The sequence below is a fragment of the Gorilla gorilla genome, chromosome 5 (assembly GCF_029281585.2).
Source record: "Gorilla gorilla gorilla isolate KB3781 chromosome 5, NHGRI_mGorGor1-v2.1_pri, whole genome shotgun sequence".
Classification (NCBI taxonomy): Eukaryota; Metazoa; Chordata; class Mammalia; order Primates; family Hominidae; genus Gorilla; species Gorilla gorilla.
The window spans coordinates 168603665-168629479 of NC_073229.2; the positions used below are offsets into that span (position 1 = coordinate 168603665).

General features: G+C 39.6%; 1 protein-coding gene across 7 annotated transcripts in view; it reads left to right on the forward strand.

Moving 5' to 3' along the window:
• Window positions 1–25815, forward strand: part of UTRN (utrophin) — a 562884-nt gene that overhangs the window by 168423 nt on the left and 368646 nt on the right. For all 7 annotated transcript variants that reach the window (XM_019029674.4, XM_063707928.1, XM_063707930.1 and 4 more), the window contains exons 21-27: window positions 802–947; window positions 2265–2477; window positions 13408–13521; window positions 14288–14443; window positions 19532–19702; window positions 21903–22082; window positions 25046–25180. In XM_019029674.4, coding sequence (XP_018885219.3) covers window positions 802–947; window positions 2265–2477; window positions 13408–13521; window positions 14288–14443; window positions 19532–19702; window positions 21903–22082; window positions 25046–25180 — 1115 coding nt within the window. The remainder of the gene's footprint in view (window positions 1–801; window positions 948–2264; window positions 2478–13407; window positions 13522–14287; window positions 14444–19531; window positions 19703–21902; window positions 22083–25045; window positions 25181–25815) is intronic.

The following is a 25815-nucleotide window of genomic DNA, read 5'->3' on the forward strand; positions in this document are numbered from 1 at the left end:
TAGATTGTGTGATGACTGGAAGTGTCTGTATGTGTGCATGCTAGGCAAATGTGTCGTGTTGCCTTTCTTCTGAAAATGCATCTGGACAGCATGTCTTTGTTCCTTGAATTCAGTTATGTGAAATATGTCTTTGAGGGTATGTCTTTCTCCATTTATTGGTACAAGCTGTGCTTTCACTTTTGACAAGGATCAGAAGGCAGTTTTAACTTTTGCTGCTAGTTGGTTTCACCTCTTTGTGCTTCAAGAGAACTCACTTCCTTTCCACGCAAGTGTTACTTCTACCATATATTTACATTAGTGACTGAGGTAGACACTGTTCCAGCTGGCTGTTCAGTCATTATTTCTCAGGGTACCTGGGCAGCATGGTGGCAGTATTTCCATATAATCTCCTCCACTCTGGACCTGGGTTTGTCTACACGGTGGAGCTTACAGCAAGACTGGTTGAAGGGATCTTTGTTTTCTTTTATTCTTTGTGTAGCTGTTAAGGAAGAGGAGATTATATGGAACAAAAGGGACATTGTTGTTCCATCTTCAGAGAGACATTTCATCATGAAGAAATGAAGAAAAATTATAGTGGGTTAGTTAATATTTCAAACGTCAACATCCGCAGGAATGAAGTCACTGTCTGACTCTCAGAAATGCCAATGGAATGATCTATGTTGTTAATTAACAGAGACCCTTTTACATTTTAATCATGGGGTCTCCTTTGCCATGTATTGGAATTCATTTAGGATAATGGTCTATGTAATAATATTGGTTCCTAATATGATTTTCTCAAACTAAATATTTTTAAATAAACAGAACTGAAGGGCCAACCTGGACATGCATATCTGGAAACATTGAAAACACTGAAAGATGTGCTAGATGATTCAGAAAATAAGGCCCAGGCGTCTCTGAATGTCCTTAATGATCTTGCCAAGGTGGAGAAGGCCCTGCAAGAAAAAAAGGTAACATATATTTTCCGTGTTAGAACTCTAGCGCTTCTTCTAATATCTCCTCTTACATATTTTGAAATGTTTTTTCAGAGATTAAAAAAAAAGTTGGTCAGTTTTGTTCATCATTGGTGCAAAAATGTGTTTATGATTTGAGGGTTAGTTTGACCTCACATAAAAGAAAATACAGTTATTAAATATTTTTTCATAGAAGAAAAGCATATTTTCTCCTTCTGCTGTGATTAGCTTAAAATTCTCAACCTGTTCATAAAATCTGCTAAAATATCTTTATGAAATGAGGACTATCAGTTGACGTGTTGATGTATACTTTTTTTCTGCATCGAATAGGAATGTTTCCGAGGTCATTTAGTTGAGTAGCCTTATGGCTCTGTGCTATTAGATGAAAAGGAGAGCAGCCATTGAGCACTGCACACTTGGCCCACACTGGGTTTGCTGTTCCCTTGGTTTTTAGGGTTGAGAATACACTGTATTGCCCACACACAACTCATGAAGAAAAAGCTTTAATTTTTATGATTATGCCTATTTTTTTCATGAGTTTTTCATGTTTTGTTTTGTTTTGTTTTTTTGATTTCCAACTTTTATTTTAAGTTCAGGGGTACTTGTGCAGGATGTGCAGGTTTGTTAAATGGGTAAACGTGTGTCATGGTAGTTTGCTGCACTACATATTAAGTCCAGCATCCATTAGCTCTCCTTCCTGATGCTTTCCCTCCTACCATGCCCCACCCTCCAACAGACCCCAGTGTGTGTTTTTCCCCACCATGTGTCCGTATGTTCTCATTATTCAGCTCCCACTTATAAGTGAGAATATGTGGTATTTTTTTGTTGTTGTTGTTTCTGAATTAGTTTGCCGAGGATAATGGCTTCCAGCTCCATCCATATCCCTGCAAAGGACATGATCTTGTTCCTTTTTATGGCTGCATAGTATTCCATGGTTGATATGTACCACATTTTCTTTAAGTAGTCTATCATTGATGGGCATTTGGGTTGATTCCTTGTCCTTGCTATTGTGAATTGTTCTGCAATGAACATAGTGTGCATATATCTTTATAACAGAGTGATTTGTATTCCTTTGGGTATATATGCAGTGAGATTGCTGGGTCAAATGGTATTTCTGGTTTTAGGTCTTTGAGGAATCACCACACTGTCTTCCACGGTGGTTGAACTAATTCACACTCCCACCCACTGTTCTTTTTAGATAAAAATGCTTTCTAATGCATTTTAAAGTGACTTTTGACTTTATATAGCCCATTTTACTATATCTGTGCAGACACATTTTTGTGCATATTTTTAATCTTTTAAAACTTTTTCCAGGCCCTTGATGAAATCCTTGAGAATCAGAAACCTGCATTACATAAACTTGCAGAAGAAACAAAGGCTCTGGAGAAAAATGTTCATCCTGATGTAGAAAAATTATATAAGCAAGAATCTGATGATGTGCAAGGAAAGTGGAACAAGCTAAAGGTCTTGGTTTCCAAAGATCTGCATTTGCTTGAGGAAATTGCTCTCAAACTCAGAGCTTTTGAGGTAAATCTAGAGGCCACTGGGAGTTTAAGTTTATTACAGGGTAAATAGTAATTATCTTGTAAGATTCACATATTTATTATTTAAATATTTTACATTCTTTCTAGATCCCCATTTATTATGTATTTAAGTTGGGACTTATCAAAGATGTACTTTTAATGTGCTAGAGAGCACATTTATTTCCTTTTGCCTGGAAGCAAAGTCAAAAGTAGAGTAAACTGGACCTTGAAGATAAGAGAAAATTGCTTAAAAATGGTCAAAATAATGTTTCAGGCATGGAGGGCCTGTGTGAAATACAGACTGTTGATTAGATTATAGTAGTAACTTGGTTGGGGTGGTAGAAATAGCCCAGGTAGTAGTAAATTGCTGAATACATGAAACTACTTTTTGCAGGTTTTTGACATTTGAAGTCAAAAGTCAGAGATAGGCCATTGACAGTGTCAGAGTGGGAAGGCAAATCGTTCCAGAGACATGAAAATTCAGAAACAGGATCCTTCACTACACCTGAAAATGTTGACAGATGCAGCAGTGATAAAGTTTAAGAGGAAAGGATAAATGTGAGGACGTATAAGGAGAGAGTCAATGTCAATAGAAGTCAGTGTCAGATTTTAACATTCTGCCTGTGAGAAAGATGGAGAAGCAGAGTTTCCAGATCACCTGGTATTTTAATAGGAAAGTTCTGGATGGAGAATGAACCAATCACATCTCTCCCCGCAAGGCTTCCTATCCTCCAGTGACTCCTTTCCTTGGTCTTTTTTTTTTTTTCCCCATCAGTCAGGGATCTTTGTCTTTTTTAAATTTCTTATTCACCGATGTATGCCAAGATGTACTCCTAACTAGAGCAATGCCTGGCACAGAGAAGGCATCCAATCAATATTTTTCAATGAATGAAATGAAATTAGCAGTAGGAGATTTAGATTTGGATATATCTCTGTATATCTATCTATCTATATATATAGATAGATAGATTCTCTTGGAAGCTAAATCCAAATATGTGTAGATATATATCTATATATAGAGAGAGATGTCTCTGTATATATGCATATACATCTATATTTATATAGAGAGAATCTAAATCTGAATCTATATATATTTAGATGTAGATCCAAATATATGTAGATATAATATATATATCTACATATATTTGGATCTACATCTAAATATTATATCTACATATATTTGGATCTAGATCTAAATATATATAGATTTGGATTTAGATGCTAAGCAAATTTGCATAAGGAATGTTGCCCCCAAAAAGTGAAAAGATTGAAAGCGAAGACAAAAATTAATGAAAATATATGTTTTGAAAATCGAAGTCAGAGAACACGTGGTAGAAGAGGAGCTGGAAGACCTCACAAATTAGTGTGGAAGGGATCCAGCCAGATTCTGTGAGTGGACCACTGAATTTGGAGGGGCGTTCTTTGACTCAGGAACTAATGGGTAGTTCCAATGAATGATCAGCAGAAGATACAGATGGAGGGGCTGTGTGTGTGTGTGGGTAGCTGTGTGTGATGGTAGTGACAGGAGGTAGTTTTTCTCTAGGTGTAAGTGCAGTTCTAGATGGAGATCTCATTCAAATAAACCAGTAATTATGGAGAGAAATGTGTTTTGTGTGGCTTAGTGTTTTTGACTCATTTACTTTTTTTTTTTGAGATGGAGTCTTGCTCTGTTGCCCCAGGCTGGAGTGCCATGGTGCAGTCTTGGCTTACTGCAACTTCAGCCTCCCGGATTCAAGCAGTTCTCCTGCCTCAGCCTCCCGAGTAACTGGGACTACAGGCACATGCCACTACGCCCGGCTAAGGTTTTATTTTTAGTAGAGATGAGGTTTCACCATGTTGGCCAGGCTGGTCTCAAACTCCTGACCTCAGGTGATCCACCCTCCTCGGCCTCCCAAAATGCTAGGATTACAGACATGAGCCACCATGCCTGGCCCATTTTACTTTGTGATGGTCCCACTTCTCGTTGTGTATTATGAGTTGCAATTGTTCCCAGCTTTCAAAATGAGCATTGGTCTTTTCTATAATTCTAAAGTTTTTGGTTATGGTCCCAGCATTGTATTATCAGTGATTCTCAACCGGGGTGATTTTATCCTCCAGAGGATACTTGTTAATTTCTGGAAACATTTCTGTTGTCAGAACTGTGGGAGAAGACTTCCAGTGGGTAGAGGCCAGGGATGCAGCTAAACATCCCACCATGTACAGGACAGCCTCACTACAAAATAATCATCTGGCTCCAAATGTCAGTAGTGCCAAAGTTTAGCAATGCCAGATTAAACATTCCCCATCTTTTCAAAAGATCGTCCCTTTGTTTTCAGATTTAAGTCCAAAGTATAAATGGAGATTAACCTCAGAGTTAGTCTTCTTTTGACTCTTAAAAGTATATCTTAGGGTTAGCTAAATGTATGCTACTATTTCAATATGGAGCTTAAAGAGAATAAATATTCTCCCAAAATACAAAAGAGTCCTGTGGTTATAGTAATCCAGCTTTAAGCTTTGGTGGGTTGTTGCTATTAATGTAGCAAATCCAGGCACTAAAAGTGGTCACTTGGAAATATTTATTTCCATTAAAAATATCCAACATCAAGGATGTGTGTCTGGATATGTGATTGTTGTTACAGTAGCAGATTTGTAATGTCCAGTAATTTTTTTATTTGCTTCTTGTGTACTAACTGCAAGATTGTGGTTAAGGAATACAGTGTCTATATTTCTTAACTGTATAACTCCTTCATTGAAATACATGTTTTATCTTAAATTCAAAAGAAAACTCCTTTTTTTTGCTTTGTAGGAATTGCTGGTTACTTAACTACTCATGATTTACTTGGGAAAACTTTAAATTCCACACCCTCAAATTATTAGATAATTATAATAAATATTTATTTGCAGATTATCATTGTTTTCCCTTTTTCAGTGACCTGATATATGATTTTTTAGGCATTTAATTATTTTTGTCTTTAAGGCATGAAGCACAGTAGGTTTTAGATTCAATGCCAATTCATAATAATGTTTCATAGGAACAAAATAGTTAACTCGTTTATTTTTAAAATGCATTTTTCATATGAGTAGTACTTGAAGCCTACACATTGTGAAGAAATTGAATACCACAGAAATACTTACAGTGAACATTTAGAGTTCCTTTTCTTCCCCAATACCATTTTCTTTCCTGGGGGCAGCTAATATTAACAGTGGATCCTTGTACATACAAGTTAGACAAGAAAAATTGACAAATATTGCTAATTCTAATCATTTTTCCCCACACTATGGAAACAAATGATATTGGAACTCTGTGAAGGACATTTAAATCCATAGTCCAGATAGAGTTTGGAAGTGAATCCCACTACTTAATACCATCTTTCATTGATACAGCACATTTAAACTTTGAAAGTGTTTTCATGGCTATGTGCTTGCTTTTTTCTGCTATCCTTCAATATTTGTAAGAGGCTGTTAGTTGTGTGCGAATTTTAGTTTTCTGTTATTTGTTGGCATTGCAGTGTTTTTCCTCATTTGCCTGCATTTCCTTTGTCTCCATAGCTGGTTCCTTTTGTGCATATAGAGATTGGACCTACATATTTTTATTCATTGTGTCATGCCCAAATACATTCTTAAATTCTTTTTATTTGCGCCATGCCAAAGCAATAACCTCCATTCCTGTACTTACGAGGTAAAATATTCATTGTTACTTTTACAAACTACTATACCCCTTCCAGGTGACAAAACATTTGAAAATACATGAAATGGGCATTTCTTTTTTCCATTATTGATTTTACTGACTGGATTTTCATGTGAATCATGGGGATAACATATTATAAAATCCTAAGAGGCTGCTTATACATCTCTCCTCACCAGTAGTAATATCTTTGGATTTAGGGGCTGCAAAGTATTTCATATTATGCATTTCCTTTTCCTTATTCAAGAGCTCCTGCCCTTTGTATAACTGGGAAATGAAAGATGTCCCCAAGGCACACACAAAACTGCCCTCTATTTTCCAGCGCTCCTGCCTTTTCAGGCTCCTCCTCCAGGCCCTTCCTTCTGGGTTCAGGCTGTCATGCAATCTCTTTCCCTGACAATTCCGTTACCCTTTAAATCTGATTCCCACTTCCTGTCTGTTCTCTCTGGAATTCATCTTTCACACCAATACCAGAGTTGTACTTCTGAAAGGATCTGGTTGTCTTCACCATTAATACAAATTAATACAAAGTGCCATTAATACAAAATGTCCCTTTCTTGCCCTGAAGCCCTCCCTGCATCTCCACTGTGAGCTGAGTCAGGTGGGGAGAATACAGTGGGTCACCAAAGACTGTCCTAGACTATTGTCTTTCTCTGGAAATGTCACGTACTTGCTAGGAATTCACATCCCTCCTCCTCCTGTCTGCTCATCTGTCTTCAGCCCAGCTCATCACTACACCCATAGCTAGATAATCGTTCCCTCCTCTATGATTCGACTGTCTGTCATTTACACCTTCACAATGACCCATCTCAGGCCGTCTTTTATTATGGTGAGAAATGTGTGTCTCTCTTCCCACGAGGCATGAGCTCTTTGAGGGTTGGATCCCTGTCAGGCATAGAGCAAGTTAGCAGATGTGAATGTAATTGATGTGTCCGGCCTCTCTAGTGAGAGTGGATTTATACAGTCTAAAGCCTGGTTATCCTAAGTGGCAGGACACCTGTGTAGTCATGCCTCTTACTTCAACTGTTGAACAGTCAAAGGCACACATGAATGGACTTGCTCTGACCCGGAATCTGGAGGGGGGCGTGCTGGAGCTCCAACAGGCAGAACCAGGTTTTGAGAGTACTTTGGAAAGCATTTTAGGGTAAAAATGCAATACTTTCTAAGAGTAATATTAGTACGGATGATTTAACCCTTTTTAGGTAACATATAATTGATAGAATTATCTCATAAGGGTTTGAGTTTTTTTTCTCATTTGTGAACACATTTTACTTTACTGAAAATAATATTCATATATTCCCTTCCTTAGATTTAAGAACCTTATTAGTTTTTAATAAGTGTAGTAGCAGTGTCATTGTTTGTCTTCCCTACTAAGTGAGAGAGCACATTTTCAAGGTTGTGTTTTTGAGGTTATTGAGTATTATAAAGTGAAACAAAATAGGAACCTGGCTACCTTAAATTACTGTTTTAATTCTGGCTTCACAGTATTTTTTTTTTTTTTTCTGGTCTATGTCTTAAAAAGCTGTGGACATTCCAACAGATGGGGGAGGAGCAAAAGAAAATGCCAAGAATTTAGCTGTAATCAAGTCTCCGGAGATAGTTGTGTACCTTGGAATCTTACTGTCTTAAATCCAGATTTACCAAGCTTTAAATTACCTCCATCCTTAGGTCACAGGATGGGGGATGGGAAATGAGGTGAGATAGGGTCAGAGGTATTGTTTTAATGACCTTGCCGTTCCTTTTCCGTGATCCCATAGCAGGGTGTTGCCCATCTGAAATGCTTAGAAATCATTGCTTTTGAGCAGTGATGGTCCGTGTAGACTTTGACCCTTCCATACTAGAATATTTGATATTTTGATTTTCAAAAAATACTGTATTCGTAATTTTATATTCATTTGAATATTTGTGAGTAAAAATAGGAATGAGAAATGGCTGCCCCAGATTAGTACTTAGTTTATTTTTTTTGCATGTGAAATAATGACATTTGCTTTAGAAATTTACCAGCAGTTTTTATATTTCGTTTTGGTTTGTAAGAACTGAAGTCCCTTAAAGAAGTGTGTGTGTGTGTGTGTGTGTGTGTGTGTGTGTGTGTGTGTGCATGCGTGTGTTCTGTAAGCAGATGGAGGTGAAGAAAAAAATCGTCATTATTGTAGATTAGAAGCTTATAAGTGCATCAGCTGAGTAATTTTTAAATGGACAGAGAAACACTATTTTCATGTGAGCTCTTTGACGATCTTTGTAATCAACCTCTTTGGTGTGGTGGAATTGACTTAAAGATGAGCAGACTTTTGGTATGTTTGAAAAGCACAGGAAACATCTGCTACAGGTTGATTGTGACAATATTTTGCTCAGGGAAAGGGGAGATAGGATAGGGAGAGTGGAAGGCAGAGTAGAGCTCCTTGTCTTCTGCCTTCACCCGTACAGGTACAGGTGGTAGGTAGCATTGATCTTTGGGACTTGATAACCCTTCCCGCGCGGTGTGCCACGAGGTGGAAACGCCAAGTGAATCTGCTGCTGCCAGGCACTTCTAAAGGATGGGCCTTTCCTTCTGTACCAATTCCTTCCCATGAGCTGTATTTGGCCAGGTCTAGCCAGATATATAAGCAGTAGCCATTTGAAACAGTTACTTTGAAACAGTTACAGGATAGAACAAGCATTAATGTTGGCAGCAATTAAAAAAGTGAAACCCATGCTTATGCAAACACATGCTCATCCTGGCTGTTCATTCCTGTGGTGCCTCTGATGGGACATAAACACCAAGACTTGGATGTGGTAACTCTTTTATGGTCTCAATCTTGGTCATAATAAAGCAGTTGGTTTTGTAGATCTTAGTATAATAATCGCTACCATTTAGTGCATTCTTCTATGTGGGAGTCTCTGTTTTTCAGAACAACCAGACAAGATAGTTGTTATGATTCCAGTTTCACGATGAGTTATTAAGGCTCAAAGAAAAATTAGTTTCTCAAGGCCCCATGGCTAGGCAGGTGCTGAGCTTGGTAGTCAGACCTCAGCATTTCTTTATATGGGCACACTGTCTCTTTTAGAGCACAGTGTGGTTAGAATTACATGCAGGATTTTTAGTAGTGAAAATATTATAGTGTGGCTTTACAGGTTCCCTTCTATTCCCTTTGTCACTGTTGGGATGATCCATTGGCCTACATGGCTTGTCTGTCTGTTTCTTTCCTATTTTTTTTTTTTTTTTTTTTTAGTATTTATTGATCATTTTTGGGTGTTTCTCGGAGAGGAGGATTTGGCAGGGTCATAGGACAATAGTGGAGGGAAGGTCAGCAGATAAACGTGAACAAAGGTCTCTGGTTTTCCTAGGCAGAGGGCCCTGCCGCCTTCCGCAGTGTTTGTGTCCCTGGGTACTTGAGATTAGGGAGTGGTGATGACTCTTAAGGAGCATGCTGCCTTCAAGCATCTGTTTAACAAAGCACATCTTGCACCGCCCTTAATCCGTTTAACCCTTAGTGGACACAGCACATGTTCCAGAGAGCACGGGGTTGGGGGCAAGGTTATAGACCAACAGCATCCCAAGGCAGAAGAATTTTTCAAGCAAAATGGAGTCTCCTATGTCCACTTCCTTCCACACAGACACAGCAACAATCCGATCTCTCCTTCTTTTCCCCACACTTCCCCCCCTTCTATTCGACAAAACTGCCATCGTCATCATGGCCCGTTCTCAATGAGCTGTTGGGTACACCTCCCAGACCGGGTGGCGACCGGGCAGAGGGGCTCCCCACTTCCCAGATGGGGCGGCCGGGCAGAGGCGCCCCCCACCTCCCAGACAGGGTGGCTGCCGGGCGGAGGGGCTCCTCACTTACCAGACGGGGCGGCTGCTGGGCGGAGGGGCTTCTCACTTCTCAGACGGGGCGGCCGGTCAGAGACGCTCCTCACCTCCCAGACGGGGTGGCGGCGGGGCAGAGACACTCCTCAGTTCCCAGACGGGGTCGCGGCCGGGCAGAGGCGCTCCTCACATCCCAGACGGGGCGGCGGGGCAGAGGCGCTCCCCACATCTCAGACCATGGGCGGCCGGGCAGAGACGCTCCTCACTTCCTAGACAGGATGACGGCTGGGAAGAGGCGCTCCTCACTTCCCAGACTGGGCGGCCGGGCAGAGGGGCTCCTCACATCCCAGATGATGGGCGGCCGGGCAGAGACGCTCCTCACTTCTTAGACGGGGTGGCGGCTGGGCAGAGGCTGCAATCTTGGCACTTTGGGAGGCCAAGGCAGGTGGCTGGGAGGTGGAGGTTGTAGCCAGCCGAGATCACGCCACCACACTCCAGCCTGGGCAACATTGAGCACTGAGTGAGCGAGACTCCGTCTGCAATCCGGGCACCTCGGGAGGCCGAGGCTGGCAGATCACTCGCAGTCAGGAGCTGGAGACTAGCCCGGCCAACACAGCGAAACCCCGTCTCCACCAAAAAAATACAAAAACCAGTCAGGCGTGGCGGCGCGCGCCTGCAATCCCAGGCACTGGGCAGGCTGAGGCAGGAGAATCAGGCAGGGAGGTTGCATTGAGCCGAGATGGCGGCAGTACAGTCCAGCCTCGGCTTGGCATCAGAGGGAGACCGTGCAGAGGGGAGACGGAGACGAGGGAGAGGGAGGGGGAGGGAGAGGGGTAGGGGTAGGGGGAGAGGGAGAGGGAGAGGGGTCTGTTTCTTTTCTCTTTCTTTTTTTCTCATGTCAGAGGGAGAGAAGGAACGGATACATGTGAATTGCATGTGCCCTGATGGGTCTGCGTGTATTAGAGAGAGGGTGGGAAGGAGGGAGGAAGGAAGGCTGTTGAGGCCATAAAACTTCCTCATATGCCAGTGACTGGAGTAGTTAAGGCCACTTACTCAAGTCAAAGCCAATTGTGGTTAAAACTTCGTTGAAATATAATGCTTCCATATAAATTTTGAAAATTTGGCTGAGGAGACTATCAGTTTTCCTTATTCAAACTAGAGTTAATGAATTTCCCAGTTATACAGCAGTAATGCATTCTTTAAAAGTGCAGAATGGAGATTAGCAGTGCAAGAATCTCTGGTGACAAGTTAAACGGAGAATTTTTAAAGTCACATTTTATGAACTCTGTGAATGTATTCACACTTTCTCTCTTTTTGCACTTCTGTCTTTTTTGGATGCCCCGCTCTACCTGTCCTGAGCATGTCTTCCCAAGAAGCCTTCTATGCTAAGATCTTGAAATGCTGGAGCAAACACAGAAGTGACCTGTAACCAACTGAAAATATATAAGGGTAGCATGGACCTGTGGGAATAGTGTCAGACAGGCTGGAGAAGAGAGGAGGAAGCAGCTTGGGGAAAGTGTGCAATGGAACTGAAAGGCTTTCAAAGCTGTGCTAAGAATAAACGAGATGCAGAAGTGCTTAGACAGGATGGTATAATATTAATGGAGGACACAGAGAAACCTAGCTAGATAAGCACTTTTTACTTGCCATCTTCATCAGAGAATGGCCTTCAAAACTACAAAGTACAGAATAGTCATTACTGAGAGTGCTTTAGAGCCTGAACTTAGGACCACAAGCAAAACCACTCAGAGCTCCTCCAGATGCATAAATCTACATCCCAAGTGGGATTTTTACCCATGATCTCAGGGTCACTTACGTCATAATCTTGTGAGAAATTACCAGAAAAATAGAGATGGAGGAATGTCCTAATTAAGAGGAAACATTAGTTTTTAGAAGCAGAAGATATAAAGTAAGTTTGATGTCAGTTCCTAGCCAAACTGTAAGATAAATAACCCACTAGAGATCTTATATGTGCTTAGGAAAAAATGTCGTGGTCACCAGGAATCAACATGGATACCACTAATAGGCCTTGCCCAGACTCATTTCCTTTAAGTACTACTTTCTTTTCTTTTTTTTTTGGAGAAGGAAGACTAGATTATTAGATGCACAGAGTGATAACATCTCACATTTGAAGATGCTCTCTCATTTAGTTCAAATAATGCTCACAAATGAACATTCTTGGCAAGTCTTGATTTCACCAAAGTATTTGAGATAATCTCTGATAACCTTATATAAACTAGTTAGATCTTTGTGATCAATTCAAACATTATAAGGATCAGAATAGTTGGTTCTGGGTGGCATATTTTAAGGACATTAAAAATTGATGTAGTTTCCAGAGCGTGTTGATCAGAGTAGTGAGCAATACCTAAATATCATGTCCTACAGACATCATGGAAGGAATTGGGAACATGTAATCAGTAGAAGACTGGAGAAAAACATGGCAGTTGCCCACCTATGGAAAGAAATGACACTGATTTTGGTATTGGAGCGCAAAAGCTAAAATTGCATCTACTTACTTGCATTTTTTTTTTTTTTTTTTTTTTTTTTTGAGACAGAGTCTTGCTCTGTCGCCAGGCTGGAGTGCAGTGGTGCCATCTTGGCTCACTGCAACCTCTGCTTCCCAGGTTCAAGCTATTCTCCTGCCTAAGCCCCTCCAAGTAGCTGGGACTACAGGTGCCCCACCACGCCCCCAGCTAATTTTTGTATTTTTAATAGAGACGGGGTTTCACCTTGTTGGCCAGGATGGTCTCGATCTCTTGACCTCGTGATCCGTGGCCTGGGCCTCCTAAAGTGCTGGGATTACAGGCGTGAGCCACCGTACCTGGCCCTTATTTGCATTCTTTAAGGCCTGGTTCCAATGTTACCTTCTCTCTAAAGTCTCTTTCTCTTTGCAAAATGTTTGCTTTCACATTTGTCTTTGAACCCCTATCGCCATACACAGTAACTGGATTTTATATATATAGTAGGTGCTTAATAAATGTTGGATGAAATATTGGAGCTGAACGGTGACTGTCTTGAGTTCTCAGATAAAAAGGCATCCAAAAGCAGAAATGAGAACCATCTATTGTATTCCCTCCACCGTGCTATTTGTTTATTCCTGCTCTGAGTTACTAACTTTAGAGAAAAATTGTTCTAAATTATATCAGAGCAAAATATTTTATAGCTGATAAAACCTAGAAATGCATTTTTTCCCTGTAATTTGCATTTTAAATCATAACTATTGCTTGCATTTAAGCAAAAAGAGCTAGCGTTTGGAAATTTTTAGAGTGGTTACTAACCTGTCATCTCTTGAGGATTTTAGTCAAGAATGAAGAAAATAATCATTTTCAAATTTGGAAGGTTTAGAAAAAGAAATAACATAAATGAAAGCGATGCTATCGGAGCTTTAAAAAGTTCCGTTTGTTCCAGTGGCGGTAGATCTTGAGATGTAGTAGGCTGAACGTCACGAAGTAATATCCCCCTCTGTTATCATGTTTGATTTAGGCTGATTCAACAGTCATTGAGAAGTGGATGGATGGCGTGAAAGACTTCTTAATGAAACAGCAGGCTGCCCAAGGAGACGACGCAGGTCTACAGAGGCAGTTAGACCAGTGCTCTGTGAGTTCTGCTGATCTGGGGAACTTGTCATAAATAACATTTTGTTCTTTTTCTATGTTATTTGCTGCTATTATTAAAATTGTGAGAATATAACATAGCATTACATCTAGATAAAATATCTTTCATCATAAAGCTTTTATGACTTTATAGCTAATAAAAGAATGACAGATTCTTCAAGTTTTTATTTCTGGACATGGTTATAGAATTTTGAGAGGTTATAGAATAGAGAACAAGAACAATTTTGGTTCATTAGGAGTCATTGTATATTGCATTTCTTGTGCCACATGGTGAGGATTTAAGAAAAACATATTTAACAAATGAATTTGTCTGTTCATCAAATTCATTTGTTAAGTATGTTTTTCTTAAATCCTCACCATGTGGCACAAGAAAAGCAATATACAATGACTCCATGTTGTGCACGTGTACCCTAGAACTTAAAGTATTAAAAAAACAAAAAACAAGAAATGAATTTGCTAGTAAGAGTGCATGCAGTTTATATTTGGTGAAATCATCAGGCTTCTCTACATTAATTAAAAGGCTATTCCCTGCTGAGAGTAAAGTATTTCAAGTCTAATTTGGCAGATGGCTATATCAAGCACCCAGGTGAAATGAGTTTCTTAAGGCACAATATTTCTTAAGTAGTCAGAAGTACTGACTCTTAAGCAGTCTGCTTGTGTAATATTTGCAGGGAGATAAGCAGACAAACTACAATTATGGCATCCACTTATATAGTAATGAACTCAACATGCATCTTTTATGTGTTTAGGCATTTGTTAATGAAATAGAAACAATTGAATCATCTCTGAAAAACATGAAGGAAATAGAGACTAATCTTCGAAGTGGTCCAGTTGCTGGAATAAAAACTTGGGTGCAGACAAGACTAGGTGACTACCAAACTCAACTGGAGAAACTTAGCAAGGAGGTGAGTTTTTCAACTTTACTACCTATGGTTTTCAGGAGATGTAGAACGTAGCTTCTCTCAGCTGACTAAATGTATTATGACCCATCCAGTTTGAAAAACAATGGTCTAGAATAACTCCAGCATGGGTAGTGAGCTGGGGCAAAAAAAAAAGGCATCATTTTTTAAATTAAGAGAGGGTGCTGATTGTCCAGTTTGGCTCAGGGCTTACCCATTCTTGTCTTAAATCTGGCTTGAAACACATTTGTGACACTTGCTTTACCCCTAAGACATTTGAGTGTGACCATTTATTTACTTAGCAAATATTTCTTAATCAGTTGCCACCTGTCAAGCATCATTCTAGGCACTGCAGGTACAGCATTGAACAAGGAAGAAGAAACTCCTCTTAAGGAGCTTACATTGTAGTGAGGCAGATGGATAATGAATAATATCATGGAAGAGTAGCAAGGAGTTAGGGCTAGGTGGGTTATTTCAAATAGGATGGTCAGGGAAGGACTTTCTGAGATGGGGATGTTTGAATAAAGAACTGAGTAAAGTAAGAGATGAGCCTTGTAAGGTTCAGATAAGAACATTCAGGCATGGAGAATAGCAAGCTTAAAAACTCTGCGGTGGGAATGAACTTGGTCTGTTTAATAAAGAATGAAGGCAGTGTAGCTGGAATAAAACAGAGAGGAGTTAGTGAGTTGGAGAATGGGAATATTTGAGGTTAGAGGTAGGCAGAGGATGGATTAGCTGTGGCCTTGGAGGAAAGGACTTGGGATTTATTTCAAGTATGATATTACACAGAAAGCAATTTGAAGGTTTTGAACAGGGAAGTGACATGTGATATAGATCTTTTAAGGTCACTCTGGCTTTTTGTTTTGTTTCCTTTTTTTTTAGCAACAGTATCTTGTTGTATCACCCAGGCTGGAGTGCAGTGGCACAATCCTAGCTTACTGCAGCCTTGAACTCCTGGGCTCAAGCAGTCCTCCTGCCTCCTGGGTAGCTGGAACTATAGATGTTCACCACTATGCCTAGATAATTTTAGAAATATTTTTGAGCCAGATGCAGTGGTGCATGCTTGTAATCCCAGTACTTTGGGAGGCTGAGGTGGGTGGATTGCCTGAGCTCAGGAGTTTGAGACCAGCCTGGGCAACATGGCAAAACCTTATCTCTACAAAAAATACAAAAATTAGCCGGGCATGGTGGTGTGCGCCTATAGTCCCAGCTACTTAGGAGGCTGAGGTGGGAGGATGGCTTGAGCCCAGGGGATGGAGGTTGCAGTGAGCTGAGATTGCACCGCTGCACTCCAGCCTGGGCGAAAGAGCCAGATCCCATCTTAAAAAAAAAAACAAAAATTGTAGAGATGGGGTTCTTAGAGGCTGAGGCAAAAGGATGGCTTGAGGTCAGCAGTTTGAGACCAGACGCCAGTCTGGTCAGATGCTGCTGACCTCAAGCAATCCTCCTGCCTCAGCCTCCCAAAGCGTGGAGATCACAGGCATGGGCCATTGCACTCGGCCTCTCTCTGGTTTTCATGTGAATAGTTTGCTCTGGGAAGGCAAGAATGAAAATGGAAAGAATTCTTATAAGGTTACTGCAGGCTTGGAGAGAGAGGATGGACCCATACACTAGGGAGGCTTAAAGAAGTAGTGATGGAGGGCATGAGAAATATTAGGTTTGAAAATAAAGAAGAGACCTAAGGAAAGAATTGGATTTGTGATAGAAGAAAAAGTGAATGGTCAAGGATGACTCAGGATTTTTACAAAGCTTCCACTTTGTGTGAATTGTGGTGTCATTTACTGCAATAACAAAGGAGAAGCTTCTGTGGGTGTAGGTGAAATGATGACTACCATTCTGGAAGGGTTAAATTTGATGCTAGAAGCTAAGGAGGAAAAATCAGTAATGGGGAATGTGGGGTCCCAAATGCTAGGTGGAGAAAACTTTTCACAGTGCATAATGCTGAGGATTGCAGGGGCCAATCAAAACAGAAAATCGAGCTTTAAATTTCATAAGAAGGAGGCATTTAATAACCTTGAGAAAGCAGGGTCAATGAACTGGTGGGAAAAAAAGTCATAGTGGATAGTTCGAGGAGGGTATGGGAACTGAGGAGCTGGGACACCAAGCATAACCAACTTTGAGAAATTTCTGTCTTCAGGGGAGCAGAGAAATGGGTGGGTGCTGGTGATGGGAATCCAAAGAGGGGGTTTTGTTATTTTTAATAATGAGAGATATTAAATGAGAGATATTAATGAGAGGACCTCACTTTAGAAAAAAAGTGATGGTGCAGAAAGAGATTGAGATAGGAGAATTTATCAAGTGAAGTCTGTGATTATGCAAGGATGAGATCCACCGTCTAAGTGAAGATGTTGCTATGAGATATGGTTTCTCCATGGTAATGGAAGGGAGGAAATGATATGGGAACAGTAGAACTGGGAGGTATTCTTTCCCAATTGCTTTGATTTTTATTAGTGGAATAATAGTGAGGCTATATATAGCTGAAGTGAGTGACAAAGCAGTGAAAAATAGAAGTCAATATGAAATATAGGCATACCCCACAGTCACGTAAATAGTACGTATTTCTTAATAAAATGCTTTTGGCTAGTGTTTGTATCAGAAAAATTTATATTTGCATAACTGAATATTTTGCTTTGTGTTTGTTGTTTTACCCAACTTATTTTGAACATGTTCAAATGTAAAGAAAAGTTAAAGAATGATAAAAAGGAACAGCTGTATATCCATCCATTCAGACTTGCTAATGTTTTACCAGATTTGCTTTCTGTCTCTCTGCCTTTCTCTTTGTACACACACACACACACACACACACAAACACACACAGATGCACACACCCTTTTTTTTTGGTACTTTTGAACAGTAAGTTGAAAACATCATGACACTTCACCCCTAAATACTCTAGCATGATTTTCCAAGCATGAAGGCATTCTTCTGCAAAACCACAATACCGTGATCACACTTAAGAAACTAATAATGTTATACTCTCATCTCTTATCCTAGCTAAATTCAAATTTTTCTCAATGTGCTATAATCTGATGGCATGTGCCTTAAGGAACTGGGGTTTTTGAGGAAATAGAAAATGGTTTGGAAGTGGCAATGAGGATCAAGGAAGGTGATAATTAGAAGTTTGTATCTCTATCTATCTATCTATCTATCTATCTATCTATCTATCTATCTATCTATCCATCCATCCATCCACATACATATGATGACAAAGAATTCATTGTGAATTACTGATTCAAAATACAGGAATAAATGTATGGGAAATTTAAAGTGTCCTCAGGAAGGAGGTAACCACATGTGTGAATAATTATCTAGAGCATTTCCAGACTATTGCATTGCATTGACTAGTACAAATGTTGAAGTAGTTTTGGACAAACATAATTTTGCCAAATTTTCATTTTGCTAAAAAGAACAGGCATATAAAACAAATCAACAAACAAAGATAGTCTATTTCATCTATTATATTCATGATATCCTGAAAAAAAGGAACATTTTAATGCCAAAAAATAGAAAGTATATATTCTCAGGATAATTAAAGATAATTTTGAGAGTGTTTTGTTGTTGTTAAGCTTATGGTAGTGTCTTTATTTTCTTCATTTCTTTTTGGATCTGTGAAAATTATATTGCTGACTAGTGTTCAAAAAGTACACATACAGAGAATTTTCTGGAAATGGGGCCCAAGAATCTCTGTCTCTCTCTTTCTCTTTCTGTGTGTGTGCATGTATTTTAATGTAAAGCTTACCAGGTTAACCTGATGATCAGCCAGGCTTGGGAATGGGATGGTGAGTGTTGCTGGCATCAGCTCCTTGGTTACCCTGTGGGGACAGTGGAAGAAAAGCTCTTGTTTGGTCCTGTCTATTTTTATGCCAGAGATCCTGTTTGGAGGGAGAGACTGGGAAAGCCTCTGTCTCTTGCTTAACTCTAACTTCTGTGAGAACCATCCAGTTCCTGTGCTGGCCTTTGGTTACTATCCACCTAGCAGCCAAGCAGGCCCTGGCAGGGTGGCCACTACTGTGGCGTTTAATTTGAACATGAGGCTGAACCTGCCAAGTAGAGGTTGGACTGTGACTGCAGAACGGCACCTTCTCTCACAGTAGAAGTCAGTTTGTCGTTATGGGGAGGAGTGCTCTGAAAATATTTCTAGACTTCTCTGAAATTTTTAACTAAGTTACTGAATCAGAATCAGACAACTATCTATTTTTTACTGTAATTTTTTTGTGTCTGTGTGGCATATACAAACATAGTAGACATCAAAACCAAAATTTTATAGAGCGGTGTCTTATGACATCTTTAATAGCAGCCTCTCCCTCCCTGCTTTTTAAAAGTGAAATCTTAATGGGAAGTGCAGTTAAAAAGAAGAAGATGGACATTTTGATTGCTTCTAGGGTTTTTTTTTTTTTTTTTTTTTTTTTTTTTTTTTTTGAGACAGAGTCTCGCTCTGTTCCCTGGGTTGGAGCGCAGTGGTGCGATTTCGGCTCACTGCAACCTCTGCCACCCAGGTTCAGGCAATTCTTCTGCCTCCACCTCCCAAGTAGCTGGGACTACAGGCATGCACCACCACGCCTGGTTAGTTTTTGTATTTTTAGTAGAGATGGGGTTTTGCCATGTTGGCCATGCTGATCTCAAACTCCTGACCTCAGGTGATCCCCCTGCCTTGGCCTCCCAAAGTGCTGGGATTACAGGTGTGAGCCACCAAGCCTGACTGGCTTCTAGATTTTTTGTTTTTGCTTTCTTTTTTCTTTTTTCCATTATAAGTAGTGCTACATTAAATTTACTTCATATATGTGCTTTTACTGTTATAGATTAGATTCCTACATCTGGGATTACAGTCAACAGTTATGCATTTTCAAAATTATAATAGCTATTTCGAGATAAGAGTATTATCCAAATGTGGTGTGGAATCCCAGTCTTAAGATTATTTTCATTATTGCTTATATTCCACAGCATTAGCATGAGATATATGAGATTTTATCTGAAATTTAAAGCATGCAATTTGTTGTGGAAAGTTATTACTGTGCCTTTAAATATTAAGAGCTAAAACTTGACATTGAACACATTAACATTTGTTTATTTGGGGGAATGGCTTTTCCTTTGTAGATCGCTACTCAAAAAAGTAGGTTGTCTGAAAGTCAAGAAAAAGCTGCGAACCTGAAGAAAGACTTGGCAGAGATGCAGGAATGGATGACCCAGGCCGAGGAAGAATACTTGGAGCGGGATTTTGAGTACAAGTCACCAGAAGAGCTTGAGAGTGCTGTGGAAGAGATGAAGGTGAGGCGGGGGCGACCAGTGCCAACAGGCTTCATGCCTCCCTCCTCCCTTTAAAACCAGCCTATCAATCATCTGTCTAGCTCTCAAGCAATATGTGCATGTAGCATCTTTCACAGTAGGTTTTTGAATTAAAAAAATGTAACAGGGTAGCTGCTCTAATTTTAGCAGGGGAAGAAAGCCAGGAGTCCACATATTTGGCTTGGCCCATGAGTTGAGTCCATGAGGGCCCGTGAGACAAGCTCTTAAGTTAGACCTTTGGGAGGCTACAGAGAATGACTTAAAAACCTCTGGTAGTGGGCGTGAGGAAGAATGATCATTTTTTTTCATTGGGGTAAATACATATAACATTGGTCAGCTTAATTTTTAAGTGCACAATCCAGTGGCATTAATTGCATTCATCACTATTTCCAAAAATTTTCACGAAGTTATTTTTTGTAAGGGGAACAAAAGAGACCTCCCAAGTTGTCTGAGGTTTATTCTTATTTTCCTCTTACTAATCTTCCAGTTAATACATACGGCACATATGAACACTGACGTTTCATTAGAGCAAGTAGGAATAGCGGTAGGAATGCATCGGGGAGTTCATATTAGTTGGATCCACTGGATACATTTCCTGTAAACTTGTACTCCTCTGTCGATAGTCTTGAACACTCTCTTTTTATATATAATAAAAGAACTGGGCATCATTCCCAAATTTCTAACACAGCTTCAACTGTCCTTGAATGTTCAAGCCAAAGGAGATCGTGTTTTCAAAGCTTTTTTTTCCTGTAAGCTGAAGCAACACAGTGACTAATGTTTTACCTCAAAGTTAACTTACCTAGAAGTGTAACTAAAGCAAAAATCTGTGATTTTTTTCAAAAAAGGGATTATATGACATTCATACATTATTATACATGAATCAAAGTAAATATGACAGGAGACTTGTTGGAAGTTTTTTTTTCACTAAAACATCTTTTTTAGTGTAGCTCTTTTTGAAAGATTTAAAAATAGTACATAAGGTATTTTAAAATAGGCCACCATGTTAAGAATTGTCTCATTTATTGTCTTTCTTTACACTATTGGTATTGTAGTTCTGTGGATTTTAAAAGTTGCTATAGATGAGATTTGAGAAAAATGATATTTAAATATTTGATTGGGCAACATTTTATTTATTTTTATTCTTTCAAACAGCCATTAGGACTTACAAAACCACTACACTTAATTACTTTCCCCCAATCTAAGGAAGTTCAAAACCATTAAGTAGTAGAGAAAATTAAAGGGGAAAGTGAAAGACTTTTATTTGTATTTATTGCCATTAAAAATAATGGCATAAACCGCAATTACTTTTGCACAACCTGAATGTCAGATTGTTTATCTTAGCACTGAGAAACAGCTATTTCTGGATCAGATCATCTCAGTCTAACTTTATCATTGAAATGCTATTAATTAGCAGAAGGATACATGTGCCTATGTTCTAGAATTTTTTAAAAAGCTTAAATTATTTAGAGAACTTTTAAAGATACTTCTACCATAGTGTACCTCAATTTTTGTGAAAATTTATTTATCACAGTGTAATCTGCTCAGCCCTCCAGTGATAATGAAAATTCACTAACTTAAATTCTGATCTTGGACCCAGACTTTGAAAATACTTCATGTCAGTAAACATACTTTGGATAACTTATGTTGACACTGCTGTTATGAAATGAAAACATTTGTGGGAGCTGAGTACATTGGATGCATGAGTGAGATTTCAGAGTTAGCATTCTTATTTCAAAAATGCTCACTGGGCTGGGTGCAGTGGCTCACGCCTGTAATCCCAGCACTTTGGGAGGCCAAGGTGGGTGGATCACCTCAGGTCAGGAGTTTGAGACCAGCCCCGCCAACATGGCGAAGCCTCATCTCGACTAAAAAATATGAAAATTAGGTAGGCATGATGGTGGGTGCCTGTAATCACAGCTTCTCGGGAGGCTGAGGCAGGAGAATTTCTTGAACTGGGAGGCAGAGGTTGCAGTGAACAAGACTCCATCTCAAAAACAAAAACAAAAACAAAACCCCACAAAGAACCATTCACTGTTACCTAAATAATGTTCTATTTTGGCAGTTAGAATCATCCAGATGTTTTAACTTTGGTTTAATTCTTGAAAAAAAAAAAGAAAGAAAAGAAATTGGTTACTGAGAAAGGGAGACGTTTTTCAAGTTCATCCATCCTTTCTTGGAACAGAGGGCAAAAGAGGATGTGTTGCAGAAGGAGGTGAGAGTGAAGATTCTCAAGGACAACATCAAGTTATTAGCTGCCAAGGTGCCCTCTGGTGGCCAGGAGTTGACGTCTGAGCTCAATGTTGTGCTGGAGAATTACCAACTTCTTTGTAATAGAATTCGAGGAAAGTGCCACACGCTAGAGGTACGTTATTATTATTATTATTATTATTATTATTATTTTCAGTGATGTATTTCTGAGATCCAAACTCTGTAATGTTTTGGCCATTTTCAAATCTTGGAGAAAACTTCTCTTTTCTTTCAAATTCTGGATTATAAAGGAAAAATAGTTCTTGGGAAATAGTTTGATAAAAATGAAAGAGGGGTTAAAAACAGGAGACCAAAATCTGTCCCTAATTATCAGAAGGTTCTTGGGCAAGTCATTTTGTATATTCAAACTTTACTTTTTTTATATGTGCAATCCAGGTTTTCATGTAACAGATGATCTGTAGGGCCTGTTCCAGTCCAAAAATTGCAGAGCACATTGCAAGCCTCTCTTTTGTTTTGTTTTGCCTGGTTGAGTACACAAGAGAGGAATTATTTTCTTTTGAGTGGTGTCTAAAGTTCAAGAGTCACCTGAAGGAAAAACAGAACTTAAATATGTGACAGTTTTACTGGGTCTTAGATAAAATACCTTTTTTTTTCTCCCTGGCCATTACACGTAAAATGTAGATGAGTCTATGAAATTTTTTTAAACTAAGAGTGAGGTTTTCCTTGTTTGTTTTTATAGTAGTATGACTTTTGTTATTGCTTGTTGGAAGATTTAAGAAGGCTTTCAATTTACAACAATTTAATTTACATTCAATTTGATGTAAAACAAATATTTGTATTGTGGCAAATCTTGAAATGGTAAAAAATGGCAACTGCAATATTTAACCTAAATTCATTCATTACTTTGATCATTCATTCGTTTGTAAATTCATTCATTTCTTGTTCTAAACCAATTTTGTGCTAAGATAAATATATATCATTGAGGCAAGTTAGTAAGAAAGCTGCTTGATTTGGGATCTGTCTGCTTCTTGGAAGTGGTCTTCTTTGAGTCATTTTTTTCTTTCCCATAAGAAAAGAGGTTGTGCTTGCATCTGAGCAGATTTTTGGTCTGCTTTTTGCTTGTGGAAATCGGGGGACTAGAAACTCTTTTCTTTTATTCTAATTCAGTGGCTGGAAAATTATGGCTGAGGATTTTGTTTTGTTTTGTTTGAGACAGGGTCTTGCTCTGTCACCTGTGCTGGAGTGCAGTGGTGTGATCACAGCTCACTGTAACCTCAAACTCCTGGGCTCAAGTGACCTTCCTGCCCCCGCTTCCTGAGTAGCTATGACTCCAGCCTTGCAATGCCACACCTGGCTAATTATTTTTAAATTTTTTTGTAGAGATGGGGGTCTTGCTATGTTGCCCAAGTTGGTCTGGAGCTCTTGGGCTCAAGCCATCCTCCTGCCTTGGCCTACCAAAGTCCTGGGATTAAAGGCATTAGCCACTGCACCCGGACTGGCTGAGGGTTTAAATCTAACTTGTAGTTTGGTTTTGGATACCTGGTTAACTGAGAATAGTTTGTACATTTCTCAAGGGTTGTACAACACATACCCCGCTCCAAGAAGAATCTGTGATAGGAAGCAAATGTGTCCTCCCAAAACCTAAAATATTTACTGTCTGGCCCTTTGTAGAAAAATGTACTGCTCCTTGATCTGGTAAGCATACTTCATATGGAGAGTGGACCAGCAGGTGCCTTCACTCATTTATGTAAACCAGCAGATGCCTTCACTCATTCAGTACATTCAAGATGACAAGCCCAGGAGGCATCCAGCTGAGTTCTTTCTCCTAAACTTACCACTCAAATAAGTTCCTCTTATAACAAGGGATTATAAATTTATAAATGTTTCCACCCACTAGACAACCCCTGGGTCCCTGCTCTGGAAACCTCAGAGGGGAATGTGTGATCAAAACCAACATATAGTAAGAACAGTATAACTCCAGTTTTGGTAAAATGTGGCTCTCTTCTTATGTTGACATGTCCTCATGAATTTAGAAAAAAGTTGGGAAGGCTACATTGCAAACTTTTACATCAGTTGGCTCTAAGTTGGAATTGGGTGGGGCCCAGGAGATTTCGATTTTCTATGAAATTATTTTTTAAAAATTCACAATTGGGAGCAATTTTTTCATTTTGTTCAAAAACCAAACTTTTTTTTTTTTTTTTTGAGATGGAGTTTCACTCTTGTTGCCCAGGCTGGAGGGCAGTGGCTTGGCCTGGGCTTACTGTAACCTCTGCCTCCCAGGTTCAAGTGATTCTCCTGCCTCAGCCTCCCGAGTAGCTGGGATTACAGGTGCCTGCTACCACGCCCAGCTAGTTTTTGTATTTTTAGTAGAGATGGGGTTTCACCATGTTGACCAGGCTGGTCTTGAACTCCTGACCTCATGTGATCCACCTGCCTCAGCCTCCCAAAATGCTGAGATTACAGGTGTGAACCACCGCACTTGGTCTTTAAAAAACAAACTAAATAATGTTTCTCTCCTGTTTTTCTTACTAATTATATAGTTGTATTTTTGACATTTAAATCAGATTATGGAATTTATTTTAAAGAGTGAGGAAGCCTCTTGCCCACTCTTTGCTCCCCACCCTTCACCAACTGGTCTCATATGATTTTGTTGATTATTTTATTTTATTTTATTTTATTTGAGATGGAGTCTTGCTCTGTTGCCCAGGCTGGAATGCAGTGGTGCAATCTCGGCTCACCGCAACCTCCGCCTCCCGGGTTCACGCCATTCTCCTGCCTCCTCCAGAGTAGCTGGGACTACAGGCATCCGCCACCACACCCAGCTAATTTTTTTTTGTATTTTTTTTTTTTTTTTTTTAGTAGAGACAGGGTTTCACCGTGTTAGCCAGGATGGTCTCAATCTCCTGACCTCATGATCCGCCTGCTTCAGCCTCCCAAAGTGCTGGGATTACAGGCGTGAGCCACCACGCCTGGCCGATTTTATTTTATTTTTTTGAAGTTTCAACTCCATCAGTTCTGAATTCCTAGGTATACTCACATCCAAATGAAATTATTAGCGATTAAAGAGAATGTGTGTGAAATGGCTTTTTGTCTAATTTAAAATTTTTCATGCTTTAGGAGGTCTGGTCTTGTTGGATTGAACTGCTTCACTATTTGGATCTTGAAACCACCTGGTTAAACACTTTGGAAGAGCGGATGAAGAGCACGGTGGTCCTGCCTGAGAAGACGGATGCTGTCAACGAAGCCCTGGAGGTTGGAACCTGTGATCTCCATGGCATTTCTCTTTGTTGTGATGAGGCCACACGTGTATTACAATGAGGAATGTAATGCTTTATGCAGGCAAATGCATTTGCTTCCTCAGTGGTTTTCAATGCCACTTGCATTTTCTTCCATAGCCTGAAGTGTTTATACAATCATGTGTATTTAGATTATTGGTGACTCAAGACGTGGTTAGCTGTTTGACATCTTACATTTTAGACATGTTGAAGCACTCTAGTGGTTTTCCAGTTTATTTTAGTAGGCCCTGGACAAAGCTCTGCCATATGTTATTAGGACAACTGCTCTCTTGTTTCGTCAACAAGTTATTTTTACTCACTAAACACAGCACTGACAGTTCATAGGGGCTTCCTGTCTCTTATCTTCAGATGCTAGAAGTTAAAAGACAGTGGTTGAGCCATGGGATCTTGTTGTAGGAGCTTGTCTTCAAGCCTGGATTTGAACTCCTTGAGGCCAAGAAATGTACCCGATGCTTTGTTATTCCTCAGTTCCCAGCACAGTGTGTAGCACACGTTAACTTAATAACCGTTTCTTAAATGAAATACAGTGCAAAGAGGGTAGGTTTGCTTAACAAAAAAGAAAAGGGAAGGGGGTAGATAGGCTTTTAAAAA